The sequence below is a fragment of the Trematomus bernacchii genome, unplaced genomic scaffold (genome assembly GCF_902827165.1).
Source record: "Trematomus bernacchii unplaced genomic scaffold, fTreBer1.1, whole genome shotgun sequence".
Lineage (NCBI taxonomy): Eukaryota > Metazoa > Chordata > Actinopteri > Perciformes > Nototheniidae > Trematomus > Trematomus bernacchii.
This window is the reverse complement of record NW_022987739.1, coordinates 247771-272438: the sequence shown is the minus strand read 5'-3', so window position 1 is coordinate 272438 and position 24668 is coordinate 247771. Positions and strand designations below refer to the sequence as shown.

Here is a 24668-nt window from a genome sequence, read left to right as displayed (position 1 = left end):
CTTGTCGTTTTGTTGACATCGTTGTTGCTCTACTACTGCAAAATAAAGTATAGAAGTCTATGAAAAAATGACCCTTTACCTCACTTGATAAATCACCAATGAGTTCATGGTCTCAATTGTTAGTTTGAAGTCTTCTTTAGTACAGCATCAGGTTCATTTTATAAATAATGGTCCCATTTAGAGTAACACAGATACATCGTGTATGCTTCAGGGCGGGACTACCCAGTTTTTGACAGGTCTCTACCACGGCGTTGTCCAGTTTAGATGCTTTCCTTGTATTCGTCTTAAAACTGTAACCTTTTCACAGTGCTTTTACACGTCATGGAAGTTTATTGTAGCATTTTGTTTGCCTGAAAAAATATTTTGCAGCATTTGGTTATATTAAGCTCTGCCTCTCACTTCTAGTTGTAAGAAACCACGATGGCGACAGCCGAAATGCCAAACTTGATTTTGCTAAACTGCAGTTGAATGGGTGACATCAAGGTGACCATCTACAATTCAAAGTCTATGGATGGACCAACATGTGACTTATCACCCAACTCTTTCTCACTTCTGGTTCCATAAAAACAAGATGGCGATGGCCAAAATGCCAAACTCAAGGCTTCAAAACAGTAGTCAATGAACCAATGAGTGACGTCTTGGTGACTTCATAGACACTTCTAATACACAGTTTATGGATATGTGGTAAACCCACAGAATTATCACCAAACTCGTTCTTATCTGTCGTTCCAGAAAAACTGAGATAATTCAAAATTTGAGGTTTCTAAACAGTTGCCCATTAACAAATAGGTGACTTCTCAGTGTCTGACCCGTCTGACTCTTACAGTCTATGGTCTCAGTTTGTTTCTTTTTTTACCGTTCCCAACAAAGTTTCATACTTTCTTTAAATGCTGACTGTAGTGTAAGCGCTGCCAGTGTCATGTGGGCAGGGCATGTGATATAAATACGGCCACTGGCAGGAGCTCTGCTCTGTCCCTGGGGATCTGACAGAATGACTTGATGCTTGATGGAAGGAAAGCGCTGTCTTCTGACTTTAAGAGTGCTGACATTTTCATATTGCCCAACACACACACACACACACACACACACACACACACACACACACACACACACACACACACACACACACACACACACACACACACACACACACACACACACACACACACACACACACCACACACACACACACACACACACACACACACAGCTCCTACTTCCACCCTCCCCAAATCTCCTCTCTCTCAGCACCTGTCCTTTCCCCTCTTCCTCTTACCTTCATCTGATTGATGCCCCCCCCCGGTCCCCAATGCTCCCTGGGTAGCCGCAGACCTCTGGCTCTGTCTGAATGCAGACGTGAATCATAGGGATTACCGTTCTGTTCTCCACCTTTCCTCCCAACTTTCTCTCGTTTCGTTTTCTTACCTCATCCCTCATTTCACATCCTCTCACCTCACCACCGGGCCTCTTCTGGATGTGTGCTGCTGCGCTGTTATCCCTGGTGACAGCAGCAGGGGGTCTTTCAAGGTGAATTATAGGGTTGGATTTGCCATATCAGCTGCTCTCATGCTCACTTACACACTATTTATTTCATGCGTTTTTCAGAATTGAACAGAATTACCCTTTACATAAAACTTTTCCACTTTTTTGGAACATTTTATTATCACTCACTTACTCCTAGCCTGCAACCAATTTATCCTCATTTTGTGATTTTTTTATTGCCTGTGATTCGTAAGTTAAATGAAGATACATTTGTTTGGGCTAGTATTTGTATTTATTCATTTATTGAACAGGGACAGAGCATTTTAATAGAGATTTCTGTAAATGCGCCAGAATTAGCCAACATGCTAGGTCACACCTCAAAACTAATTATAACAGGTTTTCATAAATCCTTAAAAACATTCAACATAAAATCTGACATATAGGAAATCATATTTAATAAAACAAAAACAAAAACATGACTTTTCATCCCAATTGGTGGGACAAAAACATTATATTTAAAATGTTTTAAGAAGGAGGGTGTAGCAACTATTTCATAAAGAAAAAAGCAATTGCTTATCATTGTTGAATATGTAATGTCTTTCATTTGTAAGTTAACAGTATGTGGATACGACTGGGATGACATTTGTCCGCCCTGATAGGAAAATAAGGGATTTTTTTCAGGAAGAAAGATTGGGTCGATTATTTCTTAAAGAGGAAAGCAGTGATGGAAATATGGCGACTGATGGATGTGATGGTCAGATATGAGAGAGTAGTTTAAGGTGGAGGTGGAGCAGAGGAAGACGGTGTATTTTGCTACCTGACAGCTTCAGTGAGTTAAATATCTGCAGGCGACAAATGTGTCACAGGACTCGTTTCCCTTCCAGTCAGCCCCCGGGGTTTCTCATAACCAAAAGAAAAGAATCACATTTAGAGCTCATGACTTTGTGAAATAAAATTCACAAAATAGGTTGGCTCTGTGAGTGTCTGCATTTATTCTTTTTTTATTACATTTTTATTGCCGTTATTATCTTTTATTTACTTCATTGCTCAGGCTGCAGCAGACACAGTGGGTGTTTCTCAATCGCGAGTAAAGCTGCTCCAGAGCCACTATTTCAAGCATACTACGTCATCGAGTGCCGCCGAAGTACTGTTCCAATGTCCAGGATACTTGGAAATCTACCGAGCCCGGCGTACTCCGTTTGGAGAAATATCGAGTCTGCACATGTGTAGACTCCGCGGTCTTAAAATCCCCACAATGCTTTGCGCACGGACCAATTTCCCCAAATCTGTGGCGGAAGATGTAAGGCGGGGCCTCTCATATGACGCACACCTGCACACTTGCTAGCCTGTTCCACTCTTTGTTTTCCAAATGTCAGGAAGTATTCTTGACTCGCTTCTGAAGCAAGATGCTCGGCAGACATGTGCTACCAAGCAAGCGTACTCGCAATTGAGAAACACCCAGTGACTAGATGTGATTTTCTTAGGTCTCAGATAAAGCTCTTATGATCTTGTGAAATGATGCCCAGGAATAATCTCTTTCACCTTGTGTGACCTGTGAGTCATAGAAACATCCAGAGTAAATATTGGTTTGGCGTTTATCTCGCACAAAATAGGGCAGGGCTATGTTGATATCGGGGTATGAGACTTGCCAATATATATCCCTACTACTGTATATATTTTTTATTTGAACATTTTTCAGCCACATTAGTCCATTGAGAACAAACGATGACAACCTGGCCAAGTGATCTGTCAGACACCTCAGAGCATTTAGATTAAATCACAAACCTTAACATCTTTCTATACCTTAGTCTCTGTGTCATTTTGACTAGATACATGCATTTGAATGGTTTGATAGACCTATTCAGCAACTGGTACAACATCCAGTTTCTTCACAACATAATTTACTATCTTAGATTTTCCTAGCAGAAGTCAAACCATGGACTGTATTTCAGAGTGGACGTCACTTATTGGTTTATGGACTACCATTTTGATGCTTAGCATTTTGTCCGTCATGTTTCTTTTGTAACCAAAAGTGATACAAGAGGTAGGAGTACAACCAAACACTGAACATGTCACGGTGCGTAGTGGACCATGCTGGATCCAAAAACAGAAAATACAATGAATGACGAACTGACAGAGAATACAAGTAAAGACGAAACTGATCACAAAGACACAGCTGGAGAGGGCACGCCAAAGCACAAGGAAAACAGGTGAAAACAGTCAGACAATTAAACAGGCTGGAAAACACAGAGACAGGAAGTAAAACAAGACATGACACAAGGACAACATACATTTCAAAATAAAACTGGTTTCAATTGTCAATCACAACTCACCCTAAAGAAGACTCTGCTTTATTGTCTAATAACATCATGCTGTATTGAAGAGGACTTGAAATAAGCGATTGAGACGTTTCACTTTTTTTACAATCTCTGCTAAGGGAGTAAATCAAGAAAAGTTTTCTCATTTTCTCGTAGACTTTTACAATCTGAGTGAAACAGTGAAGACGAACAGATGAAGGTATCAGGTGAGACTTTCTGCTCAGCAACTCAAAACTAAATCAGGCCTCATTGTATTTAGGGAAGGCTATTCTTCTACAAAATAAATACTGATCTAGAATCTTGAATAGTTTGAATATTGATGCAGGAGTAACCTTGACAACCTAATAAAAAAATGCTGATAGAGAAAATAGACTGCGTGTTCAAATCTGCTGGAGACAAAATGATAGATAGTAGGCAGCTCTGAAGGTGGAATTGCTGCATTGAGCATCACAAAGGGCTTGTTTTTTTCCATTTGCTCCTTCATCGGTGTACATTTGTCTCTTTCTCTATATCTCTGTTCATTCCTCCTGGTTCACTTCAATCTGAGTTTCTCCGTGACGTCCTGGGACACTTCTTGTCTTCTGTAACATCCCGGCAGTGAGATCCATACTTCAAACTGATGGGGAGTGAACAGTAAGAAAGTACATGTGTGTATGACAAAGGACAGCTTCTCAAAGAAACATCCATATATAATGTATGGCCATTCATTTTGTGTCACTGCACCCTTTTTTGTTTGAAAAGGTCAGCAGTCTTGAGTGTTTTCCACTCTCACAGCTCTGCCTTCTCATTTGCATCTACAGTGAAAGCACAGGGCGCCTTCTCTCTTTATATCTGTCTCTCACACACAAATACACACCGACCTAAGTAAGAGTCAAGTCTAACTTTATTGTCAATCTCAAAATATGTTTGTACACACAGAAAGATCGAAATACTGTTTCCCACAGTCCCGAGGTATAAAAAACACACATTAAAATACAAGAACGAGTGAGAGTAAGAGTGTGTGCAGAGACGAATGGCGGGCTGTGTTGTAACGGCAGAATATTTAATTGCCTAACTTTATCACCATTACTGCAGCTGCTGAGTGTCTGCCGGCCTGATTATGACGGTGGCTTTTTTAGGAGCTGCTACCCAAGTGTTAAGAGACACGACTCCACAGACACCTTTTTTCTTTCAGGGACTAAAAATACCTGAAAGACAGACATGTGTGGTCTATGAATTTAAGTGTGCATTTGCGAACATTTATCATTTCTGCAAATACACATAATTGTAAAAAACACAACAACATTGAGATGTATTGATGATAGTTGTGAACACACACACACACACACACACACACACACACACACACACACACACACACACACACACACACACACACACACACACACACACACATACCATGTATACATCACTTCAGGGGACATTACATTGACTTTCATGCATTTCCTGGAGACTTATCCTAACCTTAACCATAACCAACACATGCCTAACCCTAACCCTAACCCTAACCAAGTCTTCACCCTAAAATTAACGAATCCCCTCATGGGGACCTCCCTTTTGTCCCCATAAGGGAGGCGAGTCCCCACACGTGACTGTGTAAACAGATTTAGGTCCCCACAAGGATAGTAATGCTAGGCCACACATACACACACACACACACCACACACACACACACACACACACACACACACACACACACACACACACACACACACACACACACACACACACGCACACACACCCCTCAAAGCCTGCAAGCACTGCTATTTAGACATACTTATGGCTATTTTACTAATATATATTTAGACTGTTAGTGTAAATATGCACATTGACATTGAATTTGATCTCGTTGCACTGTCTCTTGTTTATTTATTGTGTCTATTTTTTACTGCAGTGAGAGTTACCAAATAAATGTTGTTGTACTTTGTATGATGACAATAAAGATATATTATATTCTATTTAAACTATTATCCATACATCCTAGTGCAATTATGTGAGCTAGCTAACCTGTGTTAAATCACTTGACGGCTCCCATCTATAACATTAAACTAGTTAGCTACTTCTATGTATTTGTTAAACATTTTGGATAAGTAGCTGCATTATAATCGGAAGTGTAAGAAGATTCTTCTTGACTACTGATCATTTGGTCTCTTTTAGAGTGATAGAAACTACAGAAAAAACTGTGAAAGAGGTGAAGGCTTTCCCTGTTTAGTATGCAACTTAACTTAATCCTTATTTAGTAAGGGGTTTCTCCTCCGTCTTTTGGCTAAAAAGTTTTTGGCCTCAAAAATCGTTGAACACGCCTGCTTTAGAACATGTGTTAAGAAATATATGAGCAGCTGAGGTTAAGCTAATGTACATAAGTGCTGCACAGTTAATGAATTATTAATCTCGATCAAAGTTTATGGCTTCTTGAAATTAAATTAATAAGATCCATCAATATTACCGTTTAAAATGCATCCTGTCCATTGGTAATGTACGACAAAGAGCAGACAGGGAAACAAATGAAAACACTGAATTCAGGTGATGAAGAACCGTATTTTAAGCTTGATTTTTGATGTAGTAAAATGTAAGTTTTGGTAACATTTATTTTGTATTTTCTTCTTGGAGGATAACAAGCAACCTTACTTAAAGGCTCCAGTTTCTACATTAACAAGAACATAAACCTGAGTGTAAAAAATACAGATTTATTTTAAAGTGTAATATCAATGATAATAATCGTGATCAGTGACCTCAGTATGGTATAAAATAACCGTTTTGATCCGAGTTTTGCAGCAATATGAAGTCCTTTCCTTCAGAGATTTGCATGTTAAAGTGGGATACAGTCTGTTCCTGGAGAGTTATGTACATTAAAGCTAGATCAATTCTGTTCCTGCGGAGATGTGTTGTTGTTCGCAGCTCAAGGTGAGCCGGTCCCCATCGTCTCGTTAGCCTCAGACACTCAGGCGGTGTTTACACGAGAACGAAAAAATCTACAGCTCGACCATGCTATAGATGTTAGTGCAAAATCTACAGCTCGACCATGCTACAGATGTTAGTGCAAAATCTACAGCTCCTCTACCACAACCATCAGCAACAAGTGGACATGGAGAATTACATGAACTACATGTTGCTAAATCCACCGGGGCATAAACAGAAGGGCAACCATGCTCGGGGGTCTTCTTCGCTGCTTTTGGTGTATTTTGTGGCGGAAGTTACTAAGCCACTTACTTACACTTACATAATGTACTACAGCGTCTCCAGCGCTTTCGAGCGGTCTCGTGCGGAAGTACAGCGCCACTTACAGGCCCGGCATATGTACTACAGCGTTTCCAGTGGTCTCGTGTGAACGGACACGTTAAATGAGCTGAATGCGTGTGAACGGAATACTTTTTTGAAAACGAATTTGGTGCGTAAACGCAAACGTTCCCGTGTAAATGGGGTCTCAGCAGTCCTCAGCTCCCAGAGGTGACAAATGAGCAAAGACAAACACCTACGAAGGAATCACTGCAACCAGAGAATAAAACAGATCAATGAGGCCTAATGATGGATGGTATCAATACTCTCACTGAGGAATCCACCAGCAGGCAATGCAGGATGAGCAGTTTTTGTGTTCCTACTTTTGAAGAGATGAAGGGGGATACCATCTTAAGCATGTGGACATCGTGTAGCTCCATTTTGCATGTAAATGGTCTGTAACGGCTAAAATCCCTGTGTTTCCTCCAGAGGGAAGTCACTATGTAACACTCAAGCTCCTATTGGCTAGCGAGCTGCAGCACAGGCAGTATGAGACAAATAAAGAGCTTTTTGAACATTAAAGCATGCAGACATGTCAGTAGAGACACTACATACAAATATGAACCTGAAGAAGCAGTTTTCAGGCTCTGAGATATGAGAATGTCCTGTTTTTTTCTATTTAATATCATATTAAACCAAATATTCTTGGGCTTTGGACTTACAAAGCAAAGTATTTGGACTTCAGGGAAATGGGAAGATAATATTTCTCTATTTTCTGACCATTTTCAATAATGAAAGAAATCGCTAGTTGCAGCCTTTTTGCAAACATAATGTGTCCTTTTGGCCAGTTTATAGAGATGAGGAAGTAAACCCACCTGAGATTGAGGGTCTCATCCAGCCCACCCCCCCACCCTTTCTTCTTCAGCTCCACTTTATCTTTATAAGCAGTAAATTGGAAAGGGTTAATTCAATTCCCAGCAGGCTGTGGCTGAGACTGCTAACATTTACTGTCTCTCCCCCTCTCTCTCTCTCCCCCTCTCTCTCTCTCTCCCCCTCTCTCTCTCTTCTTCTTCTGCTCTTGCCACTTGCTCTCTCTGCCTTCTCCCTTTCTCTTTGTTTCTAAAGTTTAATGACTTTTTAGAGAGTGGCTTTACTCAGGCTATAAATAATGAAAAATCAGGCTGTCTCTGCTGAACCCTATGGAGCTCTGTTGGCTCACTGGGTGTTTGAGTGGTGAGTACACTGTGGGGGTGTTTCTCAATGTCGAGTAAAGCTGCTCCAGAGCCACTATTTCAAGCATACTACGTCATCGAGTGCCGCCGAAGTACTATTCCAATGTTCAGCATACTTGGAAATCTACCGAACCCGGCGTACTTCGTTTGGAGACATTTTGAGGCTGCACATGTGTAGACTCCACGGTCTTAAAATCCCCACAATGCTTTGCGCACGGACCAATTTCCCCAAAACTGTGGGGGAAAATGTAAGACGGGGCCTCTCATATGACGCCCACCTGCACACTTGCTAGCCTGTTCCACTCTTCGTTTTCCGAATGCCAGGAAGTATTCTTGCCTCGCTTCTGAAGCAAGTGACTCGGAAGACATGTGCTACCAAGCAAGCGTACTCGACATTGAGAAACACCCAGTGTGTTTTTTATCTACATCCTTGAAATCATGACTCACAGCCATTCCAAAATAATTCATGACTGTATAATGAATTTCAGACCTCTATGCACTTTAAAACAGTACCTTTTAATTGGCCTCAAAATGCAGCATTTTAAGTGTCTGAATATCACTTTAATTTGTGAGCCTTTTAACTTTATGGCAGCTCCTCAGCTCTTGGTACATTTTGTTTTTCCCCAATTCAACACAGCTGAATGTCACAGTTCCCTGAGTTGATTGGAGGTTATTAGGATCACCTGTTGGCTCCTGATTAAGAACTGAGAGCAGCTTGGTGCACTTATCCTCTCAGCCAATCAGAGTGAGACAACCTCCTTTCTTAAGTGTTTAAGAGAATGAGCAAATGTCACACTCAAGGTGCTCTGATTCTGCCTTCGCATGTCACACTGAGAAGTTCAGTCATCCGGGAGGGACTCTGAGTTGAACCGCTCCTCATTCGCGTCGAAAGGAGCCAGTTGAGGTGGTTCGGGCACCTAGTAAGGATGCCACCTGGGCGCCTCCCTAGGGAGGTGTTCCAGGCACGTCCAGCTGGGAAGAGACCGAGGGGTAGACCTAGGACCAGGTGGAGGGATTATATCTCTTCACTAGCCTGGGAGCGCCTTGGGATCCCCCAGTCAGAGCTGGTTGATGTGGCCAGGGAAAGGAACGTTTGGGGCTCTCTGCTGGAACTGATACCTCCACGACCCGACCACGGATAAGCAGGAGAAGATGGATGGATGGATGGATGTCACACACCTCATTTCAGCATTTCAGAAACCCTGGTCTTCTGGCCCTTTTTGAAAAATATTAGCTTTCTTAACTGTTCTGCTTGTTGGTGATATGTAGCATATAGAAAATACTAGTGATGGCGAGATGAAGCCTTATGAAGCTTTGAAGCTTTCCAGACAATTGGTTCGCAAAAGGGTTCATCTCATGAGGCTTCATCTGAACACAAACCCCCCTGTTGGTCAAAATGTGTAAAACAGGCAGATTTGACATCTCAATAGTGTGCTCTATCTCATACCGAGTTCCCAATGAGTAAAGCCTTAGAATAACTCTAAACAACGAACATACAATCATATTTTCATGTTAACAATATTGTATTTATTCCAGTTTAATGATTGTGATTGAAAAGCCTATAAGGAGGCTGGTAAACATTGCAAAGAGGGATTTGTATTCCTTAATACTATTCGTAAACTTAACCATGTTGTAGCCTGAGAAAAGCTAAACCATATCAATAAATACATTTATTAACTACAGCTTTTATAAACAAAAACAAGACGTACAGACCAGTCGTTGAACCAGGGACCCTGCGGTTGTGAGTCAACTGCTTTCCAGCTGAGCCACAGCCCACACACTGAATTTATCTGAAAAAACGGGATACTGTTTATTCCTGTATTTATTCATTTATTTATTTATTCATGTTTTTATTCCTACATTTATTCATGCTTTTATTTATTTACACTTATGACATGTTCCGATCTCTATATAAGTGAGGGTCTGAGCTCTCTTAATTCCATCGTGTCACCGGGCCCGGGTACAGGAGGGGTAATATGGTTCTTATTATACATCCATGGGTAATATGAGCGTTGTGGTTCAACCGATCTGAAGCACTTTCTGAAGCAGTCACGTGGTATCGACAGGCCAGCGAGGCTTCGTTTGTCATCGATGACGCCACTGGCCCAAAACAATACAAGCCTCGATACAAGCTTCACAAAAAGCTTCGGGGATTACTCGACACACGCTCCGAAGCCTCGGCGCAATACGTAACTAGAAAATACCTGGAGTGAATATTAAGAATTGTAGGGATGTTGTGATATATTTAGTTTTTGTTATATTTGATCCCACCTCTGTTCCATGGAAACAAATACCTCTTCATTGTACAAATATAAATGAAATGTTTAAATACATTCAATCCTTTATTGTACACTCTCTTTGAATGATGATTCAAAAAGAAATCTATGTATCTATATTTTTTTTGCTTCAAAAGCTTATACTTATACAAACTAAATGTAGAATATATGCATTGTAGCAGGTCTTTCTGGAAAATGTAATATGTGATTATTCCTCCAAATATCCAGATGAGTTGCTTTACATCATAATAAAGTGAATATCTTCGCTGTTTGGATTGACAAAACAAGACTTTTAGGAATGTGGAGGAATGGCTTTCACTGTTTTCTGAGCTTTTTTGGATCAAGCGAATAATCCATAAAACAATAGGCAGATTAACTGATAACTAAAATAATAGTCAGCTGAGCCCTAAAGCATTGTGTGAGAAAAACACTGTAATTGGAGGTTGAAGTAAAGTGTAAAAGAAATCTTCTACCCTGCGCCTTCATTGTAGAAACGTGTGTGTGTGTGTGTGTTCGATAGTGGGAGATGAGATAGAGGAGGGTAAAGGTGACACCCTGGTCACCTGAGTGGTAACAAAATTATTTTCAGCTCTTTTCATTTCATTAACCCTGATGAGTTCTGTCAACGCTCGCTTGATCAATGGCTTTGTGAGGAAGTGAAACCATTTGTGTGTGTGTGTGTGTGTGTGTGTGTGTGTGTGTGTGTGTGTGTGTGTGTGTGTGTGTGTGTGTGTGTTGTTGTGTGTTGTGGTGTGTGTGTGTGTGTGTTGTGTGTGTGTGTGTGTGTGTTGTGTGAGAAAGAGGGGAATATCTGTCTCTACACTAAATTAGAGTAGGGTCTTTTACCTACTTTTCAGTCTTTGCATGCTGTTTTTGCATGTGAATGCAGTGTGTGTGTGTGTGTGTGTGTGTGTGTGTGTGTGTGTGTGTGTGTGTGTGTGTGTGTGTGTGTGTGTGTGTGTGTGTGTGTGTGTGTGTGTGTGTGTGTGTGTGTGTGTGTGTGTGTGTGTGTGTGTGTCCATTTAAGGGCTAGCTGATGAAGACTGACGAGTGTCCACTTCGCTTGCCTTCATCTCAGGGGTCTCGTTGGTGCTTTCAGGAAAATGTCCTGCAGGAGAAATGGAGTGGGCGAGAACTAATGCGAATGGAGCGAGACCGAGGCTGATGGACGTGTGTGTGTGTGTGTGTGTGTGTGTGTGTGTGTGTGTGTGTGTGTGTGTGTGTGTGTGTGTGTGTGTGTGTGTGTGTGTGTGTGTTGTGTGTGTGTTGTGTGTGTGTGTGTGTGTGTGTGTGAGGCTGATGGAGTGTGATGGTGGGAGCGAGACTTAACGAGGAGGAAAATAAGCTGAGCAATGTCTGTCTGTCCTCCCTCCACTTCCCAATAACTTATTCACAAACACGCACGCACACACGCACGCACGCACGCACGCTGGTCTGACCACTCTAAGGCTTGTTGCCCTTTTAACTTCCTTTTTATGAAATCGACCATTCTGTATGTTTTACATTTACTGCTGTTTGTGATTGCTTAAATAAATAAATCAATAAACAATATGTAGAGGTAATTATGGACCTGTTATTGTACAATATGATAAATGTCACTATTTCAAAGGCAACCAATGCTTTCTCTCTCCTCTTTAAGTCTGTTCCCCCTCTCTGTCGGTCTATTCATCACCTTCTCTGTCTCTCAGTGATGAGATAGTGATTGATAATGGTGCCACTAAATAATTACAGTGTATGAAGGATCAGAGGAGGAGGTTATGTGTGTAGTCTTTAGCAACATTCATTCAACATTCACAATGGAAATCAACCCAATGTGGTGAGGAGTGTCACCAGCAATGTTCATTTCTTTTGCCCACTTGAATTTCAAGAGTTTGTGTGTGTGTGTGTGTGTGTGTGTGTGTGTGTGTTTATATGTTGCACTATAGTGTTCTTCCTGTGCATTAACCATCTGTTCTGCAGGATTTTGTATTAACCCTGACTGAGTATTCTTATCAAAAACAGTAAAGTAAAATATCTATCATCAGATTGTTATTTATGATCTGATCCAGATGATAACTTTGCTCATTATAAAAGCCCTAGACGACCATGGTTCACCTACACTACACACACTTTGTTGAGCCATTTCTTTTGACACCATTTTCGTTGTCTCTCAGAAACGAGTATATGATTTTGTATTTAAAACTGTAGAAAAAGTGCAACTCCACTCAAGAAAACATAGAACATTCAGATCATTGATCATTTGTATTGGTTGATGAAATACAGCAACGTGATTCAATGCATTGTGTTTATGTAAGCAAATGTTTTGCTTGTGTTAGTAGGAACATTTAACAATGATGCACTGAGAAGTTACAGGAAGCTAAAGCAAAAAACTCAAATTAATAGTGGGGATAAGCTGCTAAACATCAACAACAACAACAACATTTGCCTAGTAAACCTTAAACTGTGCAATACGAACATAGGTGTGGTTTTGAAGCTGTCAGTATAAAAGTCTCACAGCAGCTGCTAACAGTTGGAAGGATTTCTGATATGAGCTGCAGATGTGTCACAGTGTCCGTCGTCCTGATGTCCTTCACCACAGTCACAAGGTTTCTGACCTATTTTTGGGCAACGCACATCAGTCAGAGGAAGCGAAAAGCTGACACACACACACACACACACACACACACACACACACACACACACACACACACACACACACACACACACACACAGACACAGGTGCACACTCGGTATGAGAGTCTCCAGGGTTTTTGGTGCACACACTCAGGCTGGCAGCAGGACGACACAGCAGAAAGAAAGAAAGGCAGAGATGGAGGAAGAGAAAGAGAGATGGAGGAAGAGATGAAAAGATGTTTTGTGGTCACGCTGAGCAGACTGTGTATTTAGTGCCAGATAACCTCTCCTCTCTCCTCTGTACTGCTGCCCGCTCACCACAGTAACCTCTGCTCTTCTCATCCATCTGCACCGCCATTCAATCTCCATACGCTGCTTCTCATTTCCCCTTTTCTCATATTTGTTATCACAATCAGAGATGCATAATATATACAGTATATGATCTATACATATTAGGCTGATTATGGTGTATCAAAACTAAACTATTATGTATCATGACGGTTATAGTTGATACATTTTTGGAGAAGAAGAACAAGAAGGAGGAAAAGAAGAAGACGGAGGAAGAGTAGATGGAGAAGTAAAAGAAGAGAAAGTAAAAGTATGAGTAGGTGGAAAGGAAGAGGAAGTAGTATGGGGATGAAGGGTGGATGAAGAAGAGGAAGAAGAAGGAGAAGAAGGAGTAGGAGGAAGAATAGGATAAAAAGAAGAACAACTGGTTACTAAACAGACACGTTGCCAACGATGTGGACATTTTTCTCAGTTTCAGAGGAAGACAACACTACTGCTAGTTTTCAGATTGACTTGTCTATTAAAAAACGAATTGACATCTGTAGAGCCAGAAGTGTTAAAGGGGACCTATCATGCAAAGTGCACTTTCTGATGTCTTTTATACATAAATATGTGTCCCCGGTGTGTCAGGGAACTCACGCAGCGTCAGAAAATAAAACCCTCTCTCTTTTCCTCCGTACCCAAATCTCTAAAAACGGGGATACAACGGAGCTGATCCAGATTTGCGTCCGATATGATGTAATATCGGAAATGTGGACCCACGGCCCTATCAGAAAGTTGCTATCAGAAACAATGCCCGACTGTTTTGGACGTAATATGGTCGGTGTTTACATTAGCATCGCTAACACTCAGAGCTAACCTGTACTGGAGAGCATGTGTGTGAAGAAGCAGGAAATAAAAAGGAACTCACCTTGTGGTATAACCGGCAAGAGAGAAAGCCTTTGAGCTCCATACTGTTTCAGAAAGAATCCTTGATAATCCATGATATGGCGTTTCATCACGGCAGTATTTAGTTTAGACAGTAGCTGCCGGGTCCCGCATGAGCTCAGCCCCCTCCTTTTTTATTTGTTATCAATTTTTTTTAAAGCTTTATACATAAAATCAGCACTTTTGAAACAGGAAGTGAAATAGAGGGATATGAGGCATGGCTAGAATGGGTGATCTGTTTGGTATTTTGAGCAAAACACTTCATAGACATGTTTTTTATATATTTTTATATATCTGAGACCTATGCTATTGCCTAAAAATAGCATGATAGGTGACCTTTAAGTGGTATTGTTGAAAACATTATGATATGATAGATGTCATGTACTATTGGTAAGGTCAGACCTATGGCAAAATAAATCCATCAATTATTTTTCACTTCGCAATTTAGCCTTTCAATTCTACATAAACTCAAATGTGAAGTTATCTGATATCTTATGGGTCATGAGGGGTAGTATCGGTATTAGAGAAGAAAATCTATATTGATCATCCCTCATTGAGATACATTGAGTTCCTCGTCTTGTCCAATAATAACCAGCTCACTGTAAACTGATTAAAAATTCAAATCTAATCCAACCTATCTGCACCTCTGACCATTTCCCCTTCATACACATCATTTAATTCACTTTCAATTATCATCCCTTCCTGTTTCCAACCAACTTTGTCCTTTTGCCTTTGTCTCTCTTAAACCCCCCCCCCCCCCCCCCCCACACACACACACACACTCACCCCCCTCTCTGGTGTCACAAAGCAAACAGTCACTCTATTCAGACATGGTGAAAATAGTTTGCGTATTTCCTTTCCTCCAGGATTTGAAACCCGGTCCGCCAGGGGAGACAGGATTTTGGATTATTAATGAGGCTCTTCAACACTTTGTCTTTCCCTCCATCATGTGAATGACGGGGGGTCAACACATGAACAAACGGCCCTTTGTAACAGTACACTGACAAATGGGGGGTGATGTAATGCGGTATCAGTGTTTATAATCGTGCATTCATTACTGCTAATGGGGCCGTAATGGCACGATAATCAGCTGACTAATTGAGTCATTACAGGGGAAGCTCGTTCTGTTGCCCCCCCCCCACAGATGGCTTATGTCACTGTTAGTTATAGAGCAAAGGGTGCTAATCATCACATCCTATGATGACATGAGGAAGGCATTACTTAATCCTCTCCTGCTGGTCCCCATTAGGAACAATCAAGGAAAGCTTGTGTCATGCATGTGTTGCACCTGGAAACAAAAGGGACTTCCAGGTGTACATACGTTTAAAGGGGCCCTATCAAACTTCCCTTTCCTGTGGTGTTTTCTATATGTTTTAGTGCATGTAAATGGTCTGCAAAGGCTAAAATCCCTGTGTTTCTTTCCCACACACTCCCCCCCCCCCCCCCCCCCCGCCTGAAACGCCTCCATCGGACTCCTTTGTTTACTTCCTGAACATAGTGACATCACTATGTAATATTCACACTTCTATTGGCTAGCGCATCAACACATTGTACGTGATTGGCTAAGGGTGGGACTTCTCTAAGCGGTTGACCAATCACAGCAAAGCCGGCCAGCTAACCAATCAGAGCAGACTGGCACAAAATACAAATATTTTTGACTGACTAAGGGCACCTTTAAAATAAAAATATTTTACTTTGTTTCGGAAATACACAAACTCTAATAAATAATGCTTTTACCTCTTCTGCCTTTCACCTAAAGGACGCCTGAGCTGCCCTCTGTGCCTGTATTAAATGTGGCATTGCACATGAACATATATCAGAACATATGAAACTACAGTATATATAAAAACCATACCAAACAAAACCATACAACAACATTTAAAGAGGCCATTTGCAGGCCCAAAATGACTGTGGGTCCCTCACCTGTAGTTTCATTTGAAGGGATTTTTCGGATCGGGGCGATTGAAATGTCCTCATTAGTGACATTTGTGGACAATTATCTTGAAGCTTTTCTAACCAGATGTCTTTTATTCTTTCAGGTGCTTCTCATAGGAGCTGCAACCGGGAACATCTGATGACAGAACGTCTGGTAACAAGTCATGCCTGCTGAAGAGCCTCATGAACAGAATCAGAATTCAAAAACACTGAAGAACAAGCTGGATTAAGAAGCTTTTAAATTCACAACTGACACTTTGAGGAGCTCACCTTCTCAGACGAATCATTTTTCTACCTCTTGTTGCTTTTCCTGTCAAAAGAAGCATTTTTTTCGAGTTCTTTGAATGCCTTTTGATAGCTTTGACCCACATTTGAAGCACTTATCATGGGAAAACGTCGCTGACCTCTGGCTCTAATTAGAAAAAAACACATGCACGTACACTGACACACACCTGGTGTTTCTGGCCTCTTGTTTAAACAGCTATACCCAATCTCCACATAAATCACATAGAGGACACTGGCCTTGAATGCGATCTGACACGTGTTGTTTGCATTGTCTGAAAGAAGAGTCACGTCTCTGATTGAGAATGAAAGCTATTGTGACACCCTGATAAACACATTAAAAACCTCACACCGCCTCAGGGACGGTTACTCCGCTAAGTAAAGCCATCATTACACTGTTTAGTCACTTCCTAAAAAACATGTGGTGCTGAAAAGTAGTCCACGTTAATTAAAAAGTGTGCATGTGTCACATTGACAGCAGATAGTGACAGCCCTTTCTGGGTCACGTCACTTTGACTGACCTAGATTTGAAAATACATTTGGAGGAAGATGTGTGTGCAAGAGGACAGGATACACACATTTTTAGATATAAACACAACACTATCTAACCTTGAAGATATCGTTTGCATTCTTACTTCTTATTTACTACCGAGCAAACCTTTTATCTAGGCCCTTCACCCAAGAAAAAACACAATACAAACTTCTTATAAGACGTCTTTAAAAGTCTCCAGTTGATTTTCCTTCCTCACCACCCCCGATGAACACCTTCCCTTCCCTTCCTTCTCCGCCCCTCCTCCCAACACGCCCATCCTCAAGTCAGTGTGTAAGCCGTGCCTTCGGGCCCCGTGGACGATGAACGATGTTCCCACACTTGACTACGAGTTCCTGCTGTCCCCGGCCAGCTCCTCCCTCCCTGGCAGTGCTGGGGGGGGTAGCAGCAGCCCCCCCCTCTCCCTGGGTGGCGTGGACAATGAGCAGCGCACCGCCCTGGCCTTCGTCGGCCTCCTCGTCCTCTTCCTGGTCTTCCTGCTGGTCCGGTGCTTCAGGATCCTGCTGGACCCCTACAGCCGCATGCCTTCATCGTCCTGGACCGACCACAAGGAGGGGATGGACAGGGGCCAGTTTGGTTATGCACTGGTTTAATGAGGAATACATTTCACTGAATCTTAGAGAGCGATTTAGATCTGGGAATGGATAATGCATAATGTTGTGAATGCACTCTAAGGAGGGGTTTACTGTGTCCTGGTGTACAGTTTTAAAATGATGAATGATGAATCTGCAGCATAGGGTGACCAGACATCCGGGAAGATTCGGGACAGTCCCAAATGATGAAGAGTTCTCATGTATCCTGTCCTATTCACCCCAAAACTTAGATTAAATCGAGGTGTGTTTTGCTATAGCCGAATACAACATTGAATACTTTGAAACAACTGATGTAAGAAGTACTAATACGACAGTAAAGAAATACTCTGTTAAGTAAAACTCCTGAATTCCTTTTTTTGAATTAGCATCAATTTATACTTAAAGTACCAAAACCAGAAGGGTTCATTATTCAACATGTAGTGAAAAGTACATTATACGCTTCCAAATTGTAGTGTAGTAGAAGTACTGTATGAACTAGCATAAAGTGGAAATACTTATGTAAGTAAATAGACCTCCAAATTGTACTTAAGTACTTGAGTACATTTACTAAGTTACTTCTTACACTTTGGGGATTTGTTTGGGTGTTTCCCCTCACACATGAATTATGGCTTTCGTAGTTTCGTATAGCCTTGCACAGTAGATCTGACGTTTAATTGAAAATCTTCGGTGGAAATTAAACTTCCTTCACTGACATGGTGCCTCAGGAGCAAGTTAACATTGAGCCCAAAAGCGAAATAGTTTGAGCAAAAACTGAAGGTACTATACAGTTTTAGGAGGAAAATACCCAGAGATCATTGATGCCTTACATGATCCAAACAAAGTCTTTGCAACGTCTGCAGGAAATGAATATACTATGATTAATACTTGTGTTCCTTGACACTAAATGTCATGTTCTGGAGGGCATTCCCAACTCCCCTGTTCCCCGAATTACACCCATTATCATCTGGTCACCCTACTGCAGGAAGAATAACAGGTTTGGTTAAACAACAACATGCACACAGCCCACTGGACTCCCTGCGAGACAAACCCCCAGATGTTGCACCATGAAGGACAGAAATAATGAGCTGCACAGCTGAGCCTTAACCTGAACCTACTGTTCCCATCCAGCATGTCACAGCACCTCCTTAGGGCTAGGGTCTCCAAACTCCACAGCTTGCCAGTATTTAAAGATCACCTTCACTCACGGTGTAGTTTATAACCTCAAAGCGAGAAAAGGAGTAGAACTTAAAGGGGACATATCAAGGGTAAACTCACTTGTTCAGTTCTTGTGCAGAGTGCCTACACCTCTACAAACAGTGAAATAAGACAACCAGAATGTTATTTTGTGGATAGCTGCGCTTATAAAACATGACATTCAGATGTTGCTATACTTCCTATATCACATGGAGATTCATTCAAATATACCTCCCCAATCTGAGTACCTCAACCCACAATTTCAGGACAACCTTTGCAATTGTTGCACTAGCCAATCAGAACAAACTAGGCTTTTCCTGGAGATGGTCTTAAGGCCCGGACACACCAAGCTGATTTTAGCCATCGGTGGGCGTCAGGCCGACGATGAGCGTTGACACGCCCTACTCAGATTGGTGTGTCCCGCACCGTCGTGTCTTTTCAGCCGTGCCGACACCTTTTCGGCCGAAAACCCACCGATTCAACATGTCGAATCGGTGGGCAGTCGGCCAAAGGCTGTCGGCAAAATAAATCACTCTGATTGGCTGTTCAGCTTAGCGAATCAGTGCCTGAGAAGCGAAACGGAAGTGAGGGACCCAAACAAACTATTAAGAAGGCAAATCTGAGATTTAATTTAACTCCAGCTCTTGACACAGGTTCGAGAAAGCCCCATGAGCTTCTCGCTGTAGAGTGAAAATGGAACGCACACGCTATTTGTTGTTTGTTCATATCACGCAGTCTGTTCTTCTTCTCTCGGTTATCACGCAGTCTGTCTTCCGGTTGTTGCCTCTTTTGAATGACGAATACACACTACCGCCGCCTGCTGGTAAGGAGAGTTATTGCCACTCACGCATGCACAGTTCGTACGTGCTTCTTGGCCGTCGGCTGAAGTCTTTGCGGTGTGTTCCAGTGCGACTGTTGGCCAAGACGCAGGAGACGTGAGGCGACACAACAGTCGGGGGTCCGTCTGTGTCAGTTCTTTGGTGTCAGCTTGGTGTGTCCGGGCCTTTAAAGAGACATGCGCTAAAACGGCACATTTGAGACAGAGGGTAAAACATGTTTATTAAAGAAGCCGATATGAGGAAAATAATGTGTTTTTTTAACATTGAAGCATGTGAACATGTTCTAGTAGAAACCCCTTATACATGTATGAACCTGAAAATGGGCATGATATGTCCCCTTTAAATGAAGGAGTTTACATTTAAGCAGACGCCCCTATTTACAAAAAATGTCCATTGTAAATCATCAAAGTGCTGATCGAGGAGCACAAGTCCTCACTTTTCTTTGGGACACTGATCCTGGAGCAGCACTGCAGTTTCATGAACCTTTTAGGCAGGTAGTTTGTGTCTCCATAACATGTTGTCTGTGTATATTTTGTGTGTTACTGTGTCTGTAACTGAGAAGCCATATTTAATCTATAATCTCTTATTACTGCAAGTAGAGTTTATGTTCACTGGTTTTGTGCTTTGCTTTAGTCAGCCTGCCACGTTTGGTGATGAAGCAAACAGCAACCTTTAGGCAAGAGAAAGCTTTATTTTTCTATTGCTGACTCGAGTTTGGGGAGTCTCGTTTTTGCTATCTTTCTGTCCTCTTACTGTGGATTTCTGACAGTCATGCAGCAACGTCTTAGAAGGAGGGTAAGCTGGGTCTTTCTTGTGTTTTGTAATTACATATTTTTAGACTTGATCTGCTTTGTTTTTTAAAAACACTGTCATGAATCAGTGAAAAAACAAAACGTTATTCTACCTTATTTCCACTGGAAATTAAATAAATGATTGCTACTTATTTGTCACGTTGCCTCAGTTTTGTTACCAACACACACACAGAAAATTCTAACAGATTCAGAAGAAGTCGGTGGAGTCAGACATGAAAGATGCAAAATAACTTTATTACGTCAAAGTCCAAGCAGACCCTGTGATCATACTGTTTGACGAAGGTTGTATAGAGTGCCACAGTGACGCGTCCTAAAACCCGGAAGTAAGCTGCACATGGGTTCCTTCGACAAAAAAGCAATGCAATTTCTCCATAGGATTTTGGAAAATAGCTGGAAATAAGGTCTGTGGTTGAGACACATTCAAGAGACGGGTCACGTTTTGTTCAGTCGGATAATATCCACATGTCTACCCTACTTTTATAATTTTCGAATCATAAATCTATCGATTAGATTTACGATTAGAAAATGATAAAAGTAGGGTAGACATGTTTTTTGTCGAAGGAACCCATGCGCAGCTTACTTCCGGGTTTTAGGACGCGTCACTGTGGCACTATTAGCCTTTAAATAGCAGAAGTATCCTTGTTTCTCATTGGTCGACCTAGGTAAAGGACGATCATCCACCTCCGATTATTTCCCTGTAACCCTTCTTTGCATATGTCTCCTTAGTTGTCCATGGTCTCGTTTCCTACAGGTGTCCATATTGATGTTACCACTATCAAGGTTCTTACACCTTTTCCAAAGTCAAATTCAAGCACTTTTCAAGCATTTTCAAGGTGCATTTCAAGCTTATCAAGCATCTTACAGCTGTTGTAAATGACATATTTATATACACATACTTATCCTCAAATGATTATTTCCCTACCTCACATTAAATCAGATGTTCTTTATGCTATAAACAACCAAATGTGTGTTTCGTGATAGCATTCTACATGAGGATGATAAATTAAAGAAAAATAAAACAAAGTGTAATATTTCAAAATGAGTGACCCATCTGTAAGTAGACTGGGCATCCCATATAGAGAACCGCAGTGACGCGTCCTAAAACCCGGAAGTAAACTTCTTCCGGTTCCTTCGACAAAAACGCAATGCAATTTCTCCATAGGATTTTGGAAAATAGCTGGAAATAAGGTCTGTGGTTGAGACACATTTAAGAGACGGATCACGTTTTGTTCAGCCGGATAATCTCCACATCTCTTATAATTTTCGAATCATAAATGTATCGATCATAAATCTATCGATCATAAATCTATCGATTAGATTTATGATTAGAACATTATAAAAGTAGGGTAGACATGTGGATATTATCCGGCTGAACAAAACGTGATCCGTCTCCTTTAAGAAGGGCCTAAAAACATTTCTTTTTTTAAAGCCTTTTATTAAACTTGTGTTTCTTTAAAAAAATAAAATAAGTATATGATGCCCCTTGTAGCACTTTGAGATTACTTTTAGCAATGAAAGGTGCTTTACAAATAAAATGCATTATTATTATTCTTATTATTATCATTAGGTTGGACACTCCAAGGGCCCCCCCTATTCAGGAGCCATCGGATGCCCCCCAGAGTCTCTTCACCCCAACTGGAACCCCCGATGCCGAACTCAGTCGTCAGGTGGAGAAACTATGGCAGATAGGTGTCCTGCCCTTTCAGAAAGAGCCAGGCATCACCAGATCCAAGCGCCCCTCCAGTCCAGTGGACCCCCTTCCAGCACCTCATTGACCGGGTCCTGCGTCCCACTCTCAGTACGCAGATATCCGGATGACTACATCGTTCAAAGTGAGGTGATGGGGCAGGTAAAGGCGGGGCTCCAAGCTAACCTGAAGAAGAGTGAGTTGGGGTATCTGGGGTCGATGGAGTCTCCTCTTTGGTGCCGGGATGGGTGGGAGGTGGTGGTAGGTAGCAGCAGGTGTATGTGCAACACATCTTTCTTCTTAAGAAAAGCTTTAAGTACAATTGATTGTTTTTGTTCATTTCATATTGAGGAGAGCCAACAGGAAGTCTCTCATCAGCTGCAGCCTTCTTCTTTATTTTCCAAAATGCCTCCACGCTCCTCTTCACGTCTCAAACTCGCCCCGTGATGAATAAACTGAGAACAAAGAAAACCTGAGCTTACAGATTTGTCTGGAACACCAGAAAAACGTGTTGAAACCTCAATAAATAAACTTCACACGGTACGACCTCTCACCTTTCTGTGTGTCTTCACTTCCTGTCACCTGAGAGGAGAAGGAGAGAGAGAGAGAATAATGATGATAATTAAACAAAGAGAAACAGCCAGAATGATGAAGAGAGAAAGAAGAGTGTTGTTTTCCTCTGAGGTCACGCTCCATTAAAGAGTTTCATATCTTGATGAATGGAGGATATGGTTTCAGTACTCACAGGTCTTCTGGATCGTGGCTCTGATCGGCTCTCATCTGATCCTGTAGAGATGAACACAATCCAACAGTTTAAGATCCAGTTTAAAATAAGTGTTAGTTCTTTGAGTCAGCTTCAGAGTCCTGATCTCATGCTTTACATCCCATCATATCTTCTCTGCAAACACTACGACTGCCTGCCACAGCTCTCAGCTGCATGACAGGAAGTAACCACTCATTGGTCTAGAACAGGGGGGTCCAAACCTTTTTCACCGAGGGCCACATACAGAAAAATATATAAAGGTCTGGGCCGCTCTCTAGAGGTATGTTGCCTCATAAGTTCAGTTATAAGTCAGAAAACTCAATCAGATGAAGGTAAAGGATGCTTGTTACTTGAGGATGCTTTAAGAAACAAAACAGCTCTCAGCTCTCCAGAGGGTTTACTGTATTCTGTCAGTTTGGACACCCCTGGCAGAAACTAAAAACATCCCATAAAAACAGACTACCTTTCCCACTCTTCTGTAAAACCCCATATGTCTGTTAGAGAGTTGATTACTAAAGTGTGGCTTTGCATGTTCAGCTGGCCTTCTGTAGTTGATGGAAGAATGAAAGAGCCTGCAGTCAGTGGGTAACATCACTGATCTGTTTCCCCAGTGAGAGAAACACCTCCCTGTGGTTCATACAATACTGCTGAACCAGCAGAGACCCCTTACTGACTTGAGAGTCTCCAGTCTGCAGTCTGGACTCTTCAGAAGATCTCTCAGCAGCTTCTCTGAATCCTTCAGATCGTTGAGACTCAGGTTCAGATGTTTCAGATGGATGTTGGACTTCAGAGCTGAGGCCAGAGCAGAACAGCTGATCTCTGACAAACTGCATCTCATCAGTCTGAATAAAGAAAACATGATGAGGATACAAATCAGTTTATAATCAGATGTGTTATTCAACATTGAAATGAATGGGAACAAAAACATGTTTTCTTCAGAAAGTCAACTTTATCCTGTAAAACTAATATTACTTCAGATGAACTTTATTCAGACGTTATCGTTTACTAAATATTAAAAACATAGATTTAATTTTCACAACTAACATCTATTACAGTTCCTTTAAGAATCAGTCAACATTTATCTCTGCAGTTCTTACTTTAGTACCTACAAATGAAAGTATGAATAAAAGAACATTTACAACTTAATAGATGTAAGTTAATTATGTAGAAGAATCAGGTTGAATAACTAATGAAACATGAGATCTCCAGCAGTAACAGAGAGTCAGTGAACTGACCTGAGAGCCTCCAGTCTGCAGTCTGGACTCTCCAGAAGATCTCTCAGCAGCTCCACTCCTGAACCCTGCAGATCGTTCTCACTCAGGTCCAGATATCTCAGATGGGTGTTGGACTTCAGAGCTGAGGCCAGAGCAGAACAGCTGATCTCTGACAACCCGCAGGCCCTCAGTCTGAATAAAGAAAACATGATGTAACTTTAGAAAACAAAGTTCCTGTTTGAAATAACTCCAGGTTTAATAATCTGTTCAGAGTTAAACAGGGTTTTAAAGGTCTCCTATCATGCTATTTTTAGCCATATATTATGGGTCTCAGATATACACAAATATATAAAAACATGTCGATGATGTGTTTTGCTCAAAATACCAAACAGATCATGCATTTTAGAAATCCCACACATCCCTCTGTTTCAGCTGTTAGAGAAGAGCAGGTTCGGGTCCTTAGCTTGA

General features: G+C 41.5%; 2 protein-coding genes and 1 long non-coding RNA gene across 3 annotated transcripts in view; 2 read left to right on the top strand and 1 right to left on the bottom strand.

Moving 5' to 3' along the window:
- LOC117496148 (NLR family CARD domain-containing protein 3-like) overlaps window positions 1-24668 on the top strand; it is a gene marked incomplete at its 3' end in the record, with an annotated part of 682747 nt that overhangs the window by 431691 nt on the left and 226388 nt on the right. The gene's annotated exons all lie outside the window — the stretch shown is intronic.
- LOC117495694 (cortexin-1-like) lies at window positions 17305-18160 on the top strand (the record flags this gene model as incomplete). Its single annotated transcript, XM_034147136.1, has 1 exon — window positions 17305-18160. A coding segment is annotated over one exon (408 nt), but the record flags the coding sequence as incomplete, so codon positions are not given.
- LOC117495657 lies at window positions 22356-23823 on the bottom strand. Its single transcript, XR_004557202.1, has 4 exons — window positions 23661-23823; window positions 22969-23009; window positions 22778-22805; window positions 22356-22678 (listed from the first exon to the last, which is right to left on the bottom strand). It is a non-coding gene; the product is annotated as an uncharacterized LOC117495657 (long non-coding RNA).